We start from the raw sequence: 18,858 nt of genomic DNA on the forward strand, positions 1-18,858 counted from the left end.
ATCTCTTCCCTAAAAAACACAATCCTGCCTGTATCTGTGACTCCACCACCAGTTCCTAAAACCCTTTAATCATAAAAAGTGTGTAAAAAAAAAAGTGTGTGAAAAGTGGGAAGCGACCTCATGGAAACAACCGCCAGGGAACTACTGAAAGGTACTCATCAATGTGTTCCACTTATCATCGGTACCTTTCCACTGAAAAATAAATGTGCAGATGTGTCCAACTCAATTAGTGAAACAATCTGAAAAAACCTGACCCCTGAGTTAGAGCTCGCTCCATGAATTGTATGGTTCTAACCCGCTAAAAACGAGCTAGACACCCCGTCGCACAGCGATCAATTTTATTCACTGCTAGGTGTCTACTCACATTAAAAACAAAGAGCTACTGTCGTACTTCGTTTCAACTTATATGAAGCCAACATGTTTCATTGCCTAACACTCTTTATCGGCAACTTCTTCAGGGCTAGGGGTCAGTCCACTCCACACTGTGACTTCACAGCGTAATACCTGGTGGTTGCCAACTTCTGGCATACCTACAGACGCCAGTTCAGAAAACGTGTGCGCATCCACCTCTCCCAAAATTCAGGTCTCAGTTGCACTATGTCAACCGGACCTCTAACGTAGGGTTCGGTCTATTCTATTTTAATGTTCATGTTTACTGATATTTCCAAACTACTGCATGCACGCGGGTCCTCTTCCCTGGGCATGCAGCTCTAACTTGGATCATTTGTGCCACTGCAAACCTGGTAATTGTAGTCCACGTTTTCTATAATGTGGTGCTTTGTAAGTTTATTCCACTCAGTGTAGTATGGTTGCAGACTACATTCTAAAGGTCTTTATAACTGTTGTTAAACCAACAGGCGACCAGCCAGGCCACTTACATATGCCCACATTTGACACACATGAAACTGCCTGTACTGTTGCACCGCACACGCGCGACATCGCCAACACTTGCATAACCCACACGCGGTTTAGTAACCCACTCCAAGATCCATACGTTACAAGTGACTACAATATATGCAATAACCCAAGAAAAATGATAAATGTTTATTCATAAATACTAATATCTATAACTTCGCAAATGTAAATCAGGTTTTGGAAAATTGTTTGTTTTGATATTTGGAGAATAATTTAGCAAATATGAAGAAGGAAAATGTGTTTTTTGTGCATTTGAAGCTAGAGATTTTTAATCTTCAGTAGCGTTCTTATGTATTTATTCACATTTCTGTGAAATATTGAAGTCTTTCAAAGTTATGCAAATATTTATAATATGAACATTAATTCCTGGCATCGTTAAGGGAGACATTATGTAGAATATAAAAACGTATTGAGATATATAAATGAGTTGAGTGTGCCTGAACTGCAGACTTTATTTAGAGGGTCATTAATGCTAAACTTGATGCATCCGTTTGGATGTGCAAAATATTGGATCATACAGCTGCCTGCAAACACACACACTAGTGCTTTGTCGCAAACATTCAAGCGGCTGGTCATTTCAAGAGCAGACAAAATGCTGCAAGGCGTGTCGGAATGATGCCGGCTGTAAAGCGGATTGCATGAAAAAAATAGATACCACAGACCTTTCCCGATGGATGCCCAATCAAATCTAGTTTTCTCCTGCCAACCATGATATTGGCAAAAAGAAGTTCTCAAACCTCCAAAGGAATTATTTTTGCAAAGTCCCTTTTTTTTGCAATAGGCCAGTGTTTTTTTGCGTGTTTTTTTTCTTTTAGGTGTTTTTGGAGATACTATATTTGGTTTGTTTTTCAGCTTTGCTTTGGGAAAAAATGTACAGTTCACAATTGTATACTTGATGATAGTACATTCTTACCACCATCTATTGCCTGGTCAAGAGTGTCTACACATGCATGAAGGACTGTAGAGATGATTGGGTCTTTCTAAGGTTGTAAACAACTGTATTTCTGTCATCAATTGCTTCCAAAATGTTTAACAGAGCAATGTTCTTAAAGCGTTTGCATGGTAAAATGCACGTAATGAGATCTCATCACAATTGCTTGCAGTGTGGGATGGAGCAGCAAAGAGGGTGGTGTGGGGAGGAGATCGCTGGAATGCTTGCGAAGTTGGGCTGATTGTCAAGAAGACGTTTTAAAACCCATCCCACTGTCTGTCTTCAGATTCCGGGCAACATGACCGCTGACCAGCTTACCCTTGAGGTCTTGGAACGGAGGCAGGTCCAGCGGAAGGAGAAGGACTGCTGGAGCTGCTTTGAAGTGAACGTGAAAGAAGAGACAGGTGAGGCGTGGAAGGTGTATGTGTGAAGCTTCACTGTGTTCTTATGGTTTGCTCTGTGGTGACATTGTCCCTGTAAATTTCTGATATCGCTGCTACCAGTGGACTAGGCAACATCTTGGTTCCACTACACATCCACCCACTTGTACGTCCTCAGGAGTGAAACCATCCTCTAAAAAAAAAAAGAAAGCGATACATAAAGTGCCATCAACCTACCAGCAACTACACACTCATTTCCATCAATGCATGAAGTTAAAAACTCCTGCGCTGCTTCCAGGCCAGCCTCAGTTCAGTCTTGGCTACTCGGAGGACACGGGCAAAATCCTGTCTTCATTTAAAAAGCCAGCCACATCTACAGCAGTGCAGGAGTGAACCTTGACTTCCAGTGTCCATAAACATTATTTAAATACTGTTAGATACCTTGCTTTCCACAGCACTTGTGAACAATAGTTTTGAGTATGCAAAAGCTATTCCTCCCTAAGGAAGCCAAACTACAATCCTGACTTATGATCCATAGCTCTTCCATCTCTGGTTTCTTTTGCGTTATCAATTATTTAAAAACCATAATATGATTACATCCATTCATAAATCTGGTGACCCCTTAATATCGTACCTGGCTTCCGGCCTGTTTTCCTCCTGTGATGCAGGAAACTTCAAACACTTAAGAGCATATTTGACCCCTCGGCAAAGATTAAGCACCACTCCTCTAAATTCAGCTTCCAGGACCTTCACCATCCACGTGCTGCTCAACTGTGGCTTATCTGGTGCTGTGAGGGCAGCGCCCTTGCTTGGTTAACTGCCTTCCTGTCTGACCTGATCCAGCAGGATAAAATGGAGCCCTTCCTCACCAAAGTCATCTTCATCAAATGTGGTGTCCTTCAAGAGAAATGGTTCTTAGTAAACATTTTCATGATCTACATGGTCCAGGTGACCGTGACTTGGCAACTACCAACATCAAATGCCACGAGAGTGCAGATAATACTCTGCTCCACCCCAAGAACACAGAGAATGCTGAACTCTGCAACTAATTAGTGAACTGTCTGAAAAATGTAAAGTGCTTGAGGTAAGGAAATTGACAGTTCCTCATTATCCAGAAAACCGAAATCCTATTTATCTGACCATGAACGGTTGTCCAGCCAACACGTGTTTCGTCTGGGGACGTACTCCAAGACTTCTTCAGGGCTTATGGCAATGGGAAGGAGATCATGAATCTCTCTGCCGGTTGTACTTCCGTCCCGGGTAGCTAATGAGAGTGAGTGTTTCTCAATACATATGGGGTCGGTCCCAGACGCTGCAGTCGTTGTTTATACACTGCGAACTCGCTTCCACAGACACCCACATTGGGCCATACTTCCCTGATTGTGGGCCTTACACCGATGCGCTGCCGATACCCAGGCACTGCAATACCGCGTTGATACGAGCAACATACTCGCCATACAGTGAAGCCCTTACCCTCTGCTCCACCTTTCGATGCACACTCTGGACCGCACGTTGGTCTAGAAATACCTCCTCTTTGCAGCCGGGACAGAAGTACAACTGGTTAAAAGTGAAGCCCCTATACTTGCTCCACCTTTGGTCGTTATTCCGGACCCTTCATATGTATTGAGAAACACTCACTCATTAGCCAGCCGGGACGGAAGTACAACCGGCAGACAGATTTATGATCTCCTTCCCATTTCCATAAGCCCTGAAGAAGTCTTGGGGTAATTCCCCAGATAAAACACGTGTTGGCTGGGCAACCATTCAGGATTAAAAGAAAAACGCAATACTCTTGACTGTTCATCGTTATTTTTAATACATTCTGTACATTGAATGTCCGTTTTGCGAAAACTTATGACACAGAGAAATTACTCTGCGGCTAATGTTGACGTGTGCACAGGCTTGTAGTAATTTTGAGTGGCCTCTGGTCTGTAAATTAGGGGCTTTAAGGTTAACCCCCTCCTATTGGCACCGTCCCACGCACACTATAGCCAGATAATGCGTACACTCATTGCAGGCGCCAATTCCTACCACATACGACTACAACCCTGTACCTTGTTCCTATTTATCTGACCTCTGGACATTCCACATCATCTAGTCTCATCGCCAGATGTTTTATGAAGTCCATTAAAACTTGTAAAAAAGGCATTTGCACTTGATATTCTCTTTGATAGGCCATATCCCATTGAGGTATCCTCAGAAAATTGAGCCACCCACTTCCAGAGAAGCTCTTGGTACATTCTGTCCATGGCTGATAGCTATAGTCGAGGCTTGCTTGGAAGTGCTTCTAGACACCCTCAGGAAGGAAGTGAGATAGATTGAAGGGCAGCACGGTGTAGTGATTTGGATGCTTCAACTTTCATCATTTTACCTGAATTGTAGCATCCTCCTGCTGTCTCTATCTGAAAGAAACAGGTTAGTATTAGATTCCTTACCTTAGAATATCCCCAGGCGTCAGTCTGGATCCGGAAACTTTTGCGTAGCAGTACCCCTGCGCGTCGGTAGGCGTCGTCTGCAGGCGTCCCCTGCGGCTCCGCGTCCGTCGTCGGCGTCGTGCGCCGTGATGACGTCGCTGGAGTATATAGACGCCGCCTCCGCGCGCTGACGTCAGTTCTTCTTTTTTCCGCGCCAGTTAGCGCAGATCCGAAGAGCAGTACTCCGGTCTTTTGACCAAGTTTTTTGTTAACTATAAATCTTCTACGGTGCCGGTAGGATGCCCGGTTTCAAGAGTTGCAACGATTGCGACCGCATGATGTCGGTCACCGACCACCATCGACTCTGCCTCCGGTGTCTGGGCGCGGACCACGACGTGGAGTCCTGCGTCGACTGTCGGGCCTTGACTAGTAAAGCTAGGCGGGAGCGGTCCCGCAAGCTTCTCGAGTTCCGAGTGTCGGCCCCGCGTCGAGAGTGGTCCCGGTCCGGTCGGAGGTCGAGGGAGCGGTCGAGGGAACGATCGCGGAGCCGCCATGAGCGCTCCGGGAGTCGCCACCATTCCTCCGGTTCGTCAGGTAAGCGTAAGAAGTCGGGGCGTCGTCATCGCACCCCCGACTCCCCCCGACGCCCGCGTGATGCGGCCGGGGGTTCGGGTGGCCCCACCCCCGCGGCCCCTCGTGGGTCGCCGACGCCGTCTGCCCCATACCCGTCGGCCCTGGGGAAGGCGCGTCGCGCGAGGAGATTGATGCGTTCCTCATGGCTATGAGGGCGAGGTCTCCTCCGGCGGGGCCTACGGCGCCTGCGGGCCCGTCGGTCCCGTCTGGGGGCCCGAGCGGTTCGGGTGCTCCTGCCCCGACGCCGCCGGTGGCTCCGGCCCCGGCGCCGCTGGGCCCCTCAGGTTCGTCGCCGGCTGGTCTACCGGCCTCTCCGGCGTCGATTCCATTGGGCCATCCCGTGGTGCCGCCTCCGCGCGACGCCGGGACTCCGCCGTCGGTTCCGGCCGGCGTCGGGTCCCCGGCGCCGGCGCCGCGCGGCGCCACCCCCATTCCCTCTCTGACTCCTGATGCGGAGTCGGACCGGCGTCGTCCGACGCCGGATCCGGCGCCGATGGGGCCCATTGACCCCGAGGAGCCGGTCTATATCGTCGACCCAGACTACGGCGATGAGGACGAGTATGGAGAGGGTTGGGAGGGGTCTGAGGACCCTTTATCCCGTGCCTGCCAGTATGACGTGGACTGGGTAGGTGACTTGGGTGATGCCAGTGGTCTGGACGAGTCGCCCAACCCTGGGTTTGTCTCGCCTTCCCCTGTGGCGTCTGAGGCGGGGGCTGCCTATTCGGTGGTCCTGATGAGGGCTGCCAAGGCCTTGCGCCTTTAGCTCCCCGTCGCTAAGGTCAAACCTAACATTCTGACCGAAGTGTTTAAACCGCAGTCATGCCCTCAGGAGCCTCTGCTGCCGTTTAATGAGGCCCTGACGGATGTCCTTTTGGGCACCAGGTCCAGGCCCGCTTCCGGTGCGCCGGTTGACCGGAACGTTGCCAGGCGTCACCGTCCGTGCTCGGACGACCCTGCCTTCCTCTCCACCCATCCCTCCCCGGAGAGTCTGGTGATCCAGGCCTCCACTTCACAGTCCGCATTCCCGTCGGCCCCGCCCGATCGGGAATCGAAGCGGTATGACCAATTTGGCAAAAAGGTATTTTCCTCTTTGAGCGCTGGACTGCGGTCTTGTAATACCGCGTGCCTCTTGGGCCGCTACACCCACTCCCTGTGGGATACGGTCGCGGAGTGTCTGCCGCAATGCCCGCAGGAAGTGCGGGACAAGCTCAACCAGGCCTTGGTTGAAGGCCGGGACGCGGCGAGGTACTCGATCAGGTGTGGTCTTGACACGACCGACTCGCTGGGGCGGGCTATGTCCACGACGGTGGCGATTCGTCGCCATGCTTGGCTGAGATCTGCCAACTTCTCGCCGGACGTCCAGAATGCCCTCATGGACATGCCATTTGATGGCAGTCGCCTGTTCGGTGACAAGGCGGACAACGCGCTTGAGCGCTTCAAGGACTCCAGGGTCACGGCCAAGTCCTTGGGTCTTTCGACCCAGCGCCAGCAGACGGGTTCGTTTCGCCCCTTTCGTGGCCAAGGAAGGGGCGGTCCCACGCGAGCTGCCAGCCACGCGCCGCAGAACGCTCCCCAGCGCGGTGGCGGCCGTGGATTCCGCTGTGGTGGCGGTAGAGGGCAGCGGCGAGGTCAGTCCACACCTCCCCCCGCTGCAGCCTCCAAATCTTCCTAGTCCGAGCTTTCGAGCTCACGTGACGCCAGTGGGTGGCAGGGTTCGCCATCACCACTCCCGCTGGCGCGCGATTACATCGGACAGGTGGGTGCTGCAGCTCGTCCGAAGGGGCTACTCCCTCCCCTTCGAGTCCACTCCTCCAGCCATGCCACCGCAGAACCACCGTGTGTCGGGGGACCACTTGACACTTCTGCAGGAGGAAGTTACGGCCCTCTTGGCCAAGGGGGCCATCGAGCGCGTTCCTGGGCCAGAAGTAGGGTGTGGTTGCTACTCCCACTACTTTCTGGTGCCCAAGAAGGACAAAGGAGGCCTGCGTCCTATCTTGGACCTACGGAACGTCAACGGCTTCCTCCGGAAGGAGAAGTTCAAGATGTTGACTTTAGCTCAGGTCTTGGCTGCTCTAGACCCACAAGACTGGATGGTAGCGTTGGACTTGCAGGATGCGTATTTTCACATCCCCGTCCTGCCGGCCCACCGGCGTTACCTGCGGTTCACGGTAGGCCACGAGCACTTTCAGTTTATCGTGCTCCCTTTCGGCCTTACCAGTGCCCCACGGGTGTTCACGAAAGTGATGGCGGTGGTCGCAGCTCATCTGCGCCGGTTAGGGGTTTCAGTCTTCCCCTACCTCGACGACTGGTTGTTGAAGGCGGGCTCGCCCCAAACAGTCGTCCACCACCTTCAGATGACGGCAGACCTCCTGCACGAGCTGGGGTTTTCCATCAATGTGCCGAAATCACACCTGTGTCCCTCTCAAAAGCTCCTTTTCATCGGAGCGGTTCTCGACTCGGCGCAGTTTCGGGTTTATCCTCCGGAACGGCGGGTCCGGGATATTCAGGCTCTGATTCCCATCTTTCAGCCGTTATCCCGGGTTTCGGTCAGGTTGACGCTGCGGCTTCTGGGGCTGATGGCCTCCTGCATCCTACTGGTGCATCACGCCAGGTGGCGGATGCGGGCTCTGCAGTGGGACCTGAAGTTTCAGTGGGCCCAGCATCAGGGCAACCTATCCGACCATGTCCTGATCTCGGAGGGCACTGCGAGACAGTTGCAGTGGTGGCTTACGGACCGCGATTGGGTCAGAGGCAGATCCCTCTCCCTTCCCCAACCGGAGCACGTAGTTGTGACGGACGCGTCCCTCCAGGGCTGGGGTGGCCACTTGGGAGAGGCGGAGATCAGAGGCCTCTGGTCTCCGGCGGAATCCCGGCTCCATATCAACATGTTGGAGCTGCGGGCGATTCGCCTGGCACTGAAGGCATTCCTCCCCTTTGTCAACGGGAGTGTAGTGCAGGTGTTCACGGACAACACCACCGCCATGTGGTACTGCAACAAACAGGGCGGTGTGGGGTCGTGGACCCTTTGCCAGGAGGCTCTGCGCCTCTGGCAATGGCTGGAACGTCAGGGCGTGACTCTGACGGTTCAACACCTGGCAGGTTCTCTGAACGCCAGGGCGGACGAACTCAGCCGTCGGTGCTCGGTGGATCACGAATGGCGTCTGAACTCGGACGTGGCGAGAGGCCTCTTTCAGCAATGGGGAGAGCCTTGGTTAGATCTATTCGCCACAGAAGAGAACGCGCAATGTCGTCAGTTCTGCGCGTTGGAGTTTCCAAGACGGCACTCGCTCGGCGACGCCTTTCAGCGCGAGTGGAGCTGCGGTCTGTTGTACGCCTTTCCGCCTATACCACTTCTGCCCAGAGTGCTGAAGAAGATCAGGCGCGACCGGGCCCAAGTTATCCTTGTGGCTCCGGACTGGGCTCGAAGATACTGGTATCCCGAGCTACTCAGCATGACAGTCGGTCCCTCGATCCGCCTGCCCCTTCAGGAGGACCTTCTGTCGCAGCAGCAGGGGACGGTCCTCCACCCGAACCTGTCCAGCCTCCACCTCCATGCGTGGAGATTGAGCGGCGACAGTTGAGGCCATTTGACTTGCCTCCTGAAGTCTGTGATGTGATTCTGACAGCCAGGCGTCCCTCCACAAAGTCGGTATACGCCTGCCGGTGGAACAGATTTGTGGCATGGTGCACAGCAAAGGCTGTGGATCCCCTTTCTGCCCCTCTTTCCGAGGTTCTCCTCTTCCTTCTTTCTCTTGCCCAGCAGGGCTCTGCTCTGGGCACTATCAAGGGCTACCTTTCTGCCCTTTCCGCCTTCTTAAGGCTACCTGATCAGCCATCTTTATTCAAGTCCCCTATTGTACTGAGGTTCTTGAAAGGCATCACGCACATGTATCCACCTGTTCCGTTCGTGATGCCTCAGTGGGACTTGAATCTGGTTCTGACATTCTTGATGTGTGCTCCCTTTGAGCCGCTTCATTCCTGTCCTCTCCGTCTTCTCACTCTTAAGACGGCCTTCCTGGTTGCCATCACCTCTGCCAGGAGAGTGAGTGAGCTCCAGGCTCTTTCTGTCAAACCTCCTTTCATGTCCGTCCATCCTGACAAGGTGGTTCTTAGGACTAGGCCTTCTTTCCTGCCCAAAGTAGTTTCTGCTTTTCACATCGGGCAGTCCATCACCTTACCCTCCTTCTTCCCGCCTCCTTCAAAAGATGAAGAGCGGCTCCATCGTCTGGACCCAAAACGTGCGCTTTCATTTTACATGGATCGCACACGCCAGTTCCGGGTGGATGACCAACTGTTTGTTGGCTACGTGGGTGAGAAGAAGGGAAGGGCGGTACAGAAACGCACCATCTCTCGGTGGGTCGTCCTGTGCATCAAAGCATGCTACTCTTTGGCTCGGAAGGAGCCTCCTGTTGGGCTGAGGGCCCATTCCACTCGGGCTACGGCGGCTACTACTGCCCTGGGCCGGGGAGTCCCTTTGCAGGACATTTGCCAGGCGGCTACGTGGGCCTCGCTGCACACCTTTGCGAGGCATTACTGCCTGGACAGTCAAGTCCGGAGGGATGGCTTCTTTGGCCGTTCGGTCCTCCAGGAATTTCTGGTGTAGGTTGTATTGGTTCGCAGACCCACCACCGGGGTTGGTATTGCTGGGGTATCTATTCTAAGGTAAGGAATCTAATACTAACCTGTTTCTTTCAGATGAACAAGTTACTTACCTTCGGTAACGATATATCTGTAAGAAACAGTAGTTAGTATTAGATTCCTTACCGCCCCACCCATCCTCCCCGTTCTGCGAACTGATACCTAGGGTTAAGGACATCCCTTTCAGGGCCCTAGTTTCCAATGGCACCAGTGTTGGTTCTCACATGGCTCTGCGTGTTCTGGCGCGGAAAAGCTGTGTGCAAAGAACTGACGTCAGCGCGCGGAGGCGGCGTCTATATACTCCAGCGACGTCATCACGGCGCACGACGCCGACGACGGACGCGGAGCCGCAGGGGACGCCTGCAGACGACGCCTACCGACGCGCAGGGGTACTGCTACGCAAAAGTTTCCGGATCCAGACTGACGCCTGGGGATATTCTAAGGTAAGGAATCTAATACTAACTACTGTTTCTTACAGATATATCGTTACCGAAGGTAAGTAACTTGTTCGACAGGTTCCTCTCCCTCATCGCAGTTTGTGGTGCTGTCATCGTCTCCATATGTATCCCAGGGAAGAAGGATTCTCATACACTTCGTGTTTTCATTTTCCCACAGAGCGGCCACTGCACTACTGCGAGAAAGTCCTCCCCATCTACCAGTCGCTGGGTGTGGATGGCTACCTGGTGGTGAAGAAGCATTTATCCATGGAGGCCATGCTCATCTACCTCGGTAAGTGATGACAAGTGTGTACTTTTTACTCTAGTGTTCATGCACTGAGAGACTCTTGGGGGTGATTTGTTTGCGCTATATATGGTTTAAATCTTTTTATTGAGTTTTGCAATTAGAACAAAAACCGCCACCTACATCCAGTGGCCGGCGGGGAAAATCCTTATAGGGTTGTTTAGAAAAGAGTAAGGTAAAGTGTAGTAGCGAATCGAGAGTAAGAAGGATAAGAGGAAAATCTCAGAGATCTAATGATGGCCAAGAGTTCGGGGAGCAAATACCTTCTTTCTGCATTTAAGTCTACTTCTGTGAGGTATGTCTATCTGTCGTGGGGGGTTTCCTGGTGAGTCGGAGTACCCGTAGATATCGCGGACATGTACGTTTTGGAGCGGGAATCTTTTATGGATTCACATGCTGTGCATTATTCCGCCATCTAGTGGTTGAGTCCGGAATTGTTGTATTTGTCCTTGCTTTTTTTTCTGTTGGTTGGTGGGCGTCGACATACCACCATTTGGTGACCTGTGACGTCGACGTGCTTCCTCCGGAAGCTCCCACCTTTGGTTGCCATTTTCAGATTTTTTTTTCCGCCGTTGTGACTGGATCGATACAGAAGGAGCTACTGAGATTGGAGGGAAGAATCGATGAAAACTAAGGAATAAACTTCAAAAACAACCAGTACGAGGATTCGACCTACCAGACTTTAAATCAAGGTGCCGGAGTGCGCCAAAAGTTGAAAAGAATAACCTTCGCAGATGAACGGACAATGCGCGTACATGGGGCTTCCTGTGCGTGGTAATTGACCAGACATCGTTCAAGTTCTGTCAAAACTGTCACCACAGGTACTCCCAAAAGAACAAACATCCTGTCTGCAACCTTTGCTTACCACTGGATCACCAAAGTGAAGATTGCAACGCGTATTAGACTTTCACCCCAAAGACTTTAAGGGTAAGAGAGAGACGGAGAAGAGCCAACTACAACATGCAGGGGCAGGGCACAGCACCATTGCTACGAGACCTGGGACTCTCCAGCGAGGAAGAGGAAAATGTCGCTGAAGGTCTAAAGGTCGACGCAGTGTAGATGTCGAGAGAGGTAAGAGAACTGTCAACCTCGAAAAAACTAGACTAGTCTCGAAAAACGGACTCAAAGGCCTCATAGGGAGCCTCGGTGTCGAAGCACTCGACGTCCGCAGTTGTGTCCAGAGAGAAAAACTCAATTGGATCCTTAGACAAGGAGTCTGTAATGGCAAAGACCCTTGAAAGATAAAAGACGTCGAAAGACGGTCAAGGAAAGGACACTTCGACCTCGAAACAAGAGAGGTCAAAACAGGCTTCGATTGGCGTGAAGGCACTGTCGGCCACAAAGAGAAAGGCAGAAAGTTTTGACGCCAAAACTCACGCATCCAAGATCGAGAAGAAAAAGAACAGGCTAGAAGCAGAAATGGTGAGTGCTTTGCAAAGAAAGAAAGAGTTTGACAAAAGCTTTAAGCAATTCAAGATACCGCAGAAAACTTCGACAAATGTAGAAAAAAGCGTTGAGAAGTTACAACCTCCAACGACGAGAGCTACAATGGCAAGACCTCCCGCCAACTCCCCAGAAGAGGCTGTTGATACCTATCCTTTGAGGCCTTCACCTCCAGACGACATTGGTCTGTACAACCAAGTCATCAAAAAGGCTGCAGATACCTATAGAGTACAACTTGAGGAAGAAATACCACAATCATGTTTTCTACTCGAAACTTTAATGCCTACACAGAACCAATTCCTCCCTATGCTGCCAAGTGTACTGGATCAGGGAAAAGAGGCATTTAAGGAGCCTGCCGCATGTAAGGCAGTCACACCAAGAGGAGAGAAAAAAATACAAGCACTCCTCCAAGGACCCTATTTACATCAAGGGGTCAGTGGCAGCTGACTCCATTATAACAGCCACGACCAGGAAAAAGGCAAATGTACCAACCACCATGGGTCCACCACCAGACAAAGAAAACAAGAGAATGGACCTCATGGAAGAAGTGTGGCAAATCAATGGCACATAGCAAATTCAACTGCATTGTTCAACAGACATGCATGCCAACACTGGGAGGAGGTAGGGGAGCTACTAAAGCACCTACATGAACAATTCCAAAAAAGAGCAAGCCACTTAGTAGAGGAAGGAAAGAATATTGCGAATACATGCTTAAAATCTGCAATAGATGCCGCAGAAACATCAAGCAGGCAGATGATGATCAGCATCACCGAAAGAGGCACGCATGGCTTCGGATCTGAGGTTTCAAACCAGAGGTACAGAACAATATACTGAACTCACCATTCAATGGAGAGCAGCTGTTTAGATGTGTAGTGGATGCCAAGCTAAACCAAATAAAAAACGACAACGTAACAGCAAGATCTATGGGTGCTCTAGAATTCAGAGGCAAGCGTAGGTGCACTTCTTCAAGGAGACCAGCAGGCAGAGGTAACCATCACCTTACAACCTTGCATCAGTCATATCAGCAGGGTTACCAAGGGGTAAACCAAGGACAACAACAAGGGCAAAAACAAAATTGGCAATACAGCAAGGAAGACAATCCTTTCGAGGACGCCCCCGGGGAAGAGGCCTTCCACGAAGAGGGGGAGCTCCAACAACAACAAAGTGACTGCATTCCAAGCAGTACACACACTCAAGAAACATCACGGAGTATGCTCACAATAGAACAGCAACATCAAAAAAAAAACCAATTCCTAAACCATACCACACCATTAGGAGGCAGGCTAAAGTACTTCCTCCACAAATGGAGAGAGATCCCTTCAGACAAATGGATCTTAAACATAATACAGTACGGTTACAGCATGGAGCTGATCAAACAACCTCCAAACAAAGGCCCAAAAAGGAAAATACATTCAGCTACTCCAAGAAGTACAAGAATTACAAGCCAAACAAGCAATGGAACAGTTATCACACAAGGAAAGAAACAAAGGAAATGACTCCACATACTTCCTAATTCCAAAGATATATGGAACACTGCGTCCAATATTATACTTCAGATTTCTCAACAAATTCATAAAGACTCAAAGGTTCAAAATGACAACACTGCAAGAGGTGAATCCTCGTTTGCAAAAAGGAGACTACATGGCAAACATAGACTTAAAGGATGCCTACTCGCACATTCCCATAAACAAAAAACACAAGAGGATATTAGGATTTGTGGTCAATAAAACACACTACCAGTTCAAAGTGCTAGCATTCAGTCTAAAGTCAACACCAAGAGTGTTCACAAAGTGCCTAGCAGGAGTGGCCACTCATCTAAGAAGACAAGGAATCCATGTATACCCATACTTAGACTACTGGTTAGTAAGAGCACGCTTATACAAACCACACAAACAACATATACAGCAAGTAATAGAGACACTAGTTCAGCTCAGATTTTCCATACACTGGGACAAATCTTCCCCAGAGCCAGAACAATAAAAAGGGTTTTTGGGAGCAAGAATACATGCAATATTGTGGAAGGTGTTCCCAAGCGAGAAGAGGATATTAGCCCTACTGAAGGAGACACAGCTACACCAGAAGGGGCAAGCTCTGACAGTTGGGAAGCTGCTAGGAATGAAGGCTTCATGCATTCATTTGATTTCCAACATTCCCATACACATGAGACCATTCCAAGAATGGCTTCAAGCCCAAGGTCACAAGCAACAGAGAGTTGGGAAGATCTAGTAGTTGTCACGCTAACAGTACGGCAGGAAATAGGATGGTGGAACCAAACAAACATATCACAAGGGAGTCCTTTCACACAACCAACTCCAACAGTGACCATAACGACAGACGCTTCACAGATAGGACAGGGAGCTCACATGGAAACCCTCAAAGTAAAGAGAATTGTGGACACAGCAGGATGCTCTGCAGCGCATCAATATTCTAGAGTTAAAGACAGTGTTCCTCGCCTTAAAAGCCTTTCAGAAAGACCTCTATGGAAAGACATTCTGATACAAACAGACAACGTAACCACCATATTTTACATGAACAAGCAAGGAGGAACACAATCATGGGCACTCTCTACTCTAGCTCAGCAACTGTGTAGTTGGGCAATCCCAAGAAACATAAACCTAATTACAATACACCTGCCAGGAAAGGACAATGTAGAAGCAGACAGGTGTCATCATCCCATGAGTGGGAGTTGAATCAAACAGCACTTCTTAAAATTTTTCACTAATGGTGAACTCCAAAAGTCGACCTCTTTGCAACACCCGAAAATGCAAAATGCCAATTCTTCACATCGAGGCAACCTTGCAATCAGTTCCTGGGGAACGCGCTATGGATAGACTGGTCCGAGATATTTGCTTAAGCTTTCCCCCCGATACCACTTATCCACAGAGTAATCAGCAAATGCAGACTCATCACAATGATTCTCATTGCCCCACATGGGGCAAGACGGACTTGGTTCTCAGCGATTATGGAGATATCTCAAGGATCAATTCACAAATTGCCAAAAAAGACATGACTTACTAACAATGCAAGAGGGAAAAGCATTTAACCCAGAACCCATGGCTCCTGAGGACATAGAATTTGCACAACTAAAACTACCAGAAAGTATCAGGCATGAGACTGAGTCAATTCAGTGTGGTGATCCGCATCACAGCACTGAAATGCATTGTCACGCATTTATAGAGCCCCAGCTGTCCACAGGAGCGCTGCTATTTAGCAGCTCGACTGACTGCCAAAGCTCTTAGCTTGGGGGTTGCTGGCTCAATTCATGGCAGGCTATAATGTTTTACCCGCTACCGGCAATAACTAACGACAGGTCACAAGTCTGTCCCATGATTGTACTTTACCTAATCACTATAGATGCTTTGCTGCACGCCATACTTTCAGTTCTTTCGCAGCTGCGCATTTGTAGCCGCTGCAGGTCTTAACATGCGGTCCGGTCAGCGTAATGATTCAGCCATTGTTGGAGAGTGGTGGAGGTGCATGACTGCCTCAGCAGCCACCCTGCAGTCAAGTGCAGCCAATGCTAGGTGAGTCGGCTGTCGGAGTATCCGATTATCTGCATTCCGGTTGCAGCGATTCCGGATGCGGCTCTTCCCGGGTGGAACTGTGCCAATGCAGTCATCAGCTGGCCCAAACCGTCAATGTAGTTCTCAGCCGTAACAGAGTAAGTGAATTCTCCTGAATTGCTTCTTCTCCCCTGGCTTTCAACAGCATCTCCGTGAAGGAACTCTGTAGGCATCGCGGCAGGCCCAGCCCTCAATGCTTAATTATTACACATATCAAGCTGACCGCCTGTGAGTGTACCTTTAAGGTCTTTTAAAATTCTTGACCGGCAGGCAGTTTGTCCAGGGGGCCGGTGCCTTTATTTATCTGGTCTCGGGTTGATAATCCTGCTGCACAGCGTTGGTGCATTATGTCTTGAGCATTTTTACAGATAGCGCAATCTCGACTGGGGGTGTTTTTGCGGCGCTACTTTGTGATGAGGTAAGGCATCTGTAATGTGCGCTCACTGACAGTTCCATTGCAGCTCATTTAAATGTTAGAGCTGCTTTGCTGGACTGATAACAAAGAAGCCGCTCCTGATCCCCAGCTTCATATCGTAAGCAGGATTCCTCATAGCTTTCTTCAATTGTCACACTGACTGAACTACTCTCCGTGGCCTCGAAACCAGTAAACAGTTTGGTACATAATTACCCAGAAGAGTGGTGCATATTTTGCTTGCTCGCCCCCTTCCAAAACAGGACTTACTAGATGGAGCAACACATCTTTGACTGAACAATAAACACGTCAAAACTAGCCTCGAGAAGGAGGATAAAGCTGATTTACAAAATGACAATTAAAATACTGCAAGCACTAGCAATGACCATAGGTCTGCTTTTTTAATCAACACTGTTTTCATTGATTGGCGAGTTTGTCCATGTGAGTGTCTCTGGGGTTATGTGTGAATGTTTATGCATCTGCATAGATGTATGTATATATGAGCCCGCCATTCATGGATGGTTGAATGGATAGTTTAATGCAAGAGTAGATGAGGTATTGGTGTGTGGGTGCATAAATGAATGAAAGGGTGCGGCTGAGTGCACGGATAAGTGAGTGAATATAAATAAGTGCTACTTGGTTAGATTCGTGGATGTATAGAAGAATGCATGGAGTGACAACTATGCATGAGCAGTTTAATGTGTGAATAAGATAGCAAGAATGCATGGATGGACAAATGAGTGAGCAAGTAGATGACAGAATGAATGCCTATAAATAAGTTAGTGAGTGCATAGGAAGATAAGCAAGTGCATTTAACTCACTCGCACCTGCACTCCTAAAACCACTAGTATACTTCGCCAGCAACCTCATTCACACCTCACTGCCACATGCGCCAGTAACCTTCCTCGCACCTGCAGTGGAAGCTGCAAAGTATTCTCATTTGTCCCTCACTCAGGCAACTGGGACTTCCACCAGTAAGCTCAACTCACCTTGCTCATTGTCACACCTTTACTGTTACTTGTACCAGCACCTGTACTGGCACTTTAACTCTCATATGCACTCACACTTGGACTGGCATCATTAATCTCTCTCACAGCAGCGCTGACCTCTGCTCTGGCACTAGCGTTCACCCCTGCTCTCTTACTAGCAGTCACAGCTATTCTGACACTTGCACCAGTAACATCTGGTAACTGCTAGATGATTTCAATAAAATTCATTGGTGGCTTCACGCAGCGTCTCAGTCTTTTGCAGCCACACTCACTGTGATTCCTAATCCTCAAAGAGCAGAAATGTCTCTAGGGAGACTCCTGGTAACTTTTTTTCCACCGACTACCCATGTTTTGCAATTTTATTTCAGAATTGCATTGTCTGACTAAACCAGCCCTGCCAAGTACCACGCGTCAGGTGTTACAGTGACTGAGCTAAGCTTTGCATTGCAGTCACTGTCTGCAGTCTGCACAAAGTTGAGTTCAGCAGTGAGGCTGGCTCAGGCTCCACACTGGGGCCTTCCATTTCTGGTGTTTTGCAGCATTTTTTTTTTTTAGATTTTCTCAGTGGTTCTTGCTGCTCAAATGGGTGTAATATCTGATATTTATATATTTACCTAGTCTTCATTGCTCGAGTTTGCTCGCGAGACAGTGTCACTCATAGTTGTTAAATATCACTCTTAATTGCACTGAAATTATGAAAATGTCACACATAAGCAATCTGAAACCTTGGCGGCTATGCAGACATCCCTGCTTCTTTATCTGACTCTTACCTGCATTGTTATAGTTTGTGTCGTTGCCTAAAGTTCAATCTGCAGTTCCCATCTTTTGCTGCTAGATGTCGCTGTTGCATTACGAACGCCGATTAATGTTTACATAAGGACACATCTGCACTCTCTGGCGACTTAACCCCTTTTCCTAGCTACCGGCACAATAAGTAATTCGTATATATAACATTACTGTAGCTCTGTATATCAGGGGATGGCTACCAAAGTAGGGCAGCTGTCTCCTCCAGAGTCTGCCGCTGCCGGATTGCTTGATGCTGTCAGTTATGAGAAGGCTGGGTAAACATTGCATCAGCAGGCTGCCCCGAGGACTTTCTGGCAATTTAAAAATCTCCCACCTTAATCGAATCAGTAACATGGCTTCATTTATTCCCAATTATTAGTTAGAAAGTAGGAGTGTCTGGCCTTAAGAACAAGATGTGAAGTCACCCCTCGTCCCCCACCATAGAAATTAGAACTGTGTTCCATCCATTCGCGGCTGGTGTGGTGGCAAAGTGGCGGGGCGAGGGGGACAAACCAAAAAACAAAAAAAAACTTACCTGAATCAGTGCTTTAAATGGGCCGGTACTCGCCGGTACTGAGTACCGGCACTTCTGAATTTTTTTTGCCGCCAGTACCGGCACTTCTGAATTTTTTTGCTGTCAGTACCGGCACTTCTCTGGAGCCAGGGAGAGTACCGGTAATCTGATCGACAGCACGGCAGGCTCAGGTTAGGTTTCTCCTCCACGGCAGAGGTAAGGAGTTAATCTGTTGTTTTTTATTTTTACAGAAACACACTCCTCATGTGTTTTAATATGTGCTGCAACTGGTACAGAAGTAATTATGTATGATCATATTATGCCCTTAGCCCCGCCCACTTGCCACACCTCTATTTTAATGAGTACATGCACTTATTTTTACCCATTTAAAGCACTGACCTGAATACCCGGCGCATCGCCGCTCTTCTGGCTCCACCGCAGGCACAGGCTCCCCCGCCACCCTGAGAATCCATTTGTACTACCAGAGAGAGACTGGGAG

General features: G+C 49.3%; 1 protein-coding gene across 1 annotated transcript in view; it reads left to right on the plus strand.

Annotated features, from left to right (window-relative positions):
* The window catches only part of LOC144807259 (arf-GAP with Rho-GAP domain, ANK repeat and PH domain-containing protein 1-like), a gene marked incomplete at its 5' end in the record, with an annotated part of 56,791 nt that extends 41,063 nt beyond the window's left edge, over nt 1-15,728 (plus strand). The window contains 2 exons of the mRNA XM_078673106.1: nt 2,133-2,250; nt 10,527-15,728. Coding sequence (XP_078529232.1) covers nt 2,133-2,250; nt 10,527-10,648 — 240 coding nt within the window. The remainder of the gene's footprint in view (nt 1-2,132; nt 2,251-10,526) is intronic.
* Between the last annotated feature and the right edge of the window lie 3,130 nt (nt 15,729-18,858).

The sequence above is a fragment of the Lissotriton helveticus genome, unplaced genomic scaffold (genome assembly GCF_964261635.1).
Source record: "Lissotriton helveticus unplaced genomic scaffold, aLisHel1.1 SCAFFOLD_1498, whole genome shotgun sequence".
NCBI classification, from domain to species: domain Eukaryota; kingdom Metazoa; phylum Chordata; class Amphibia; order Caudata; family Salamandridae; genus Lissotriton; species Lissotriton helveticus.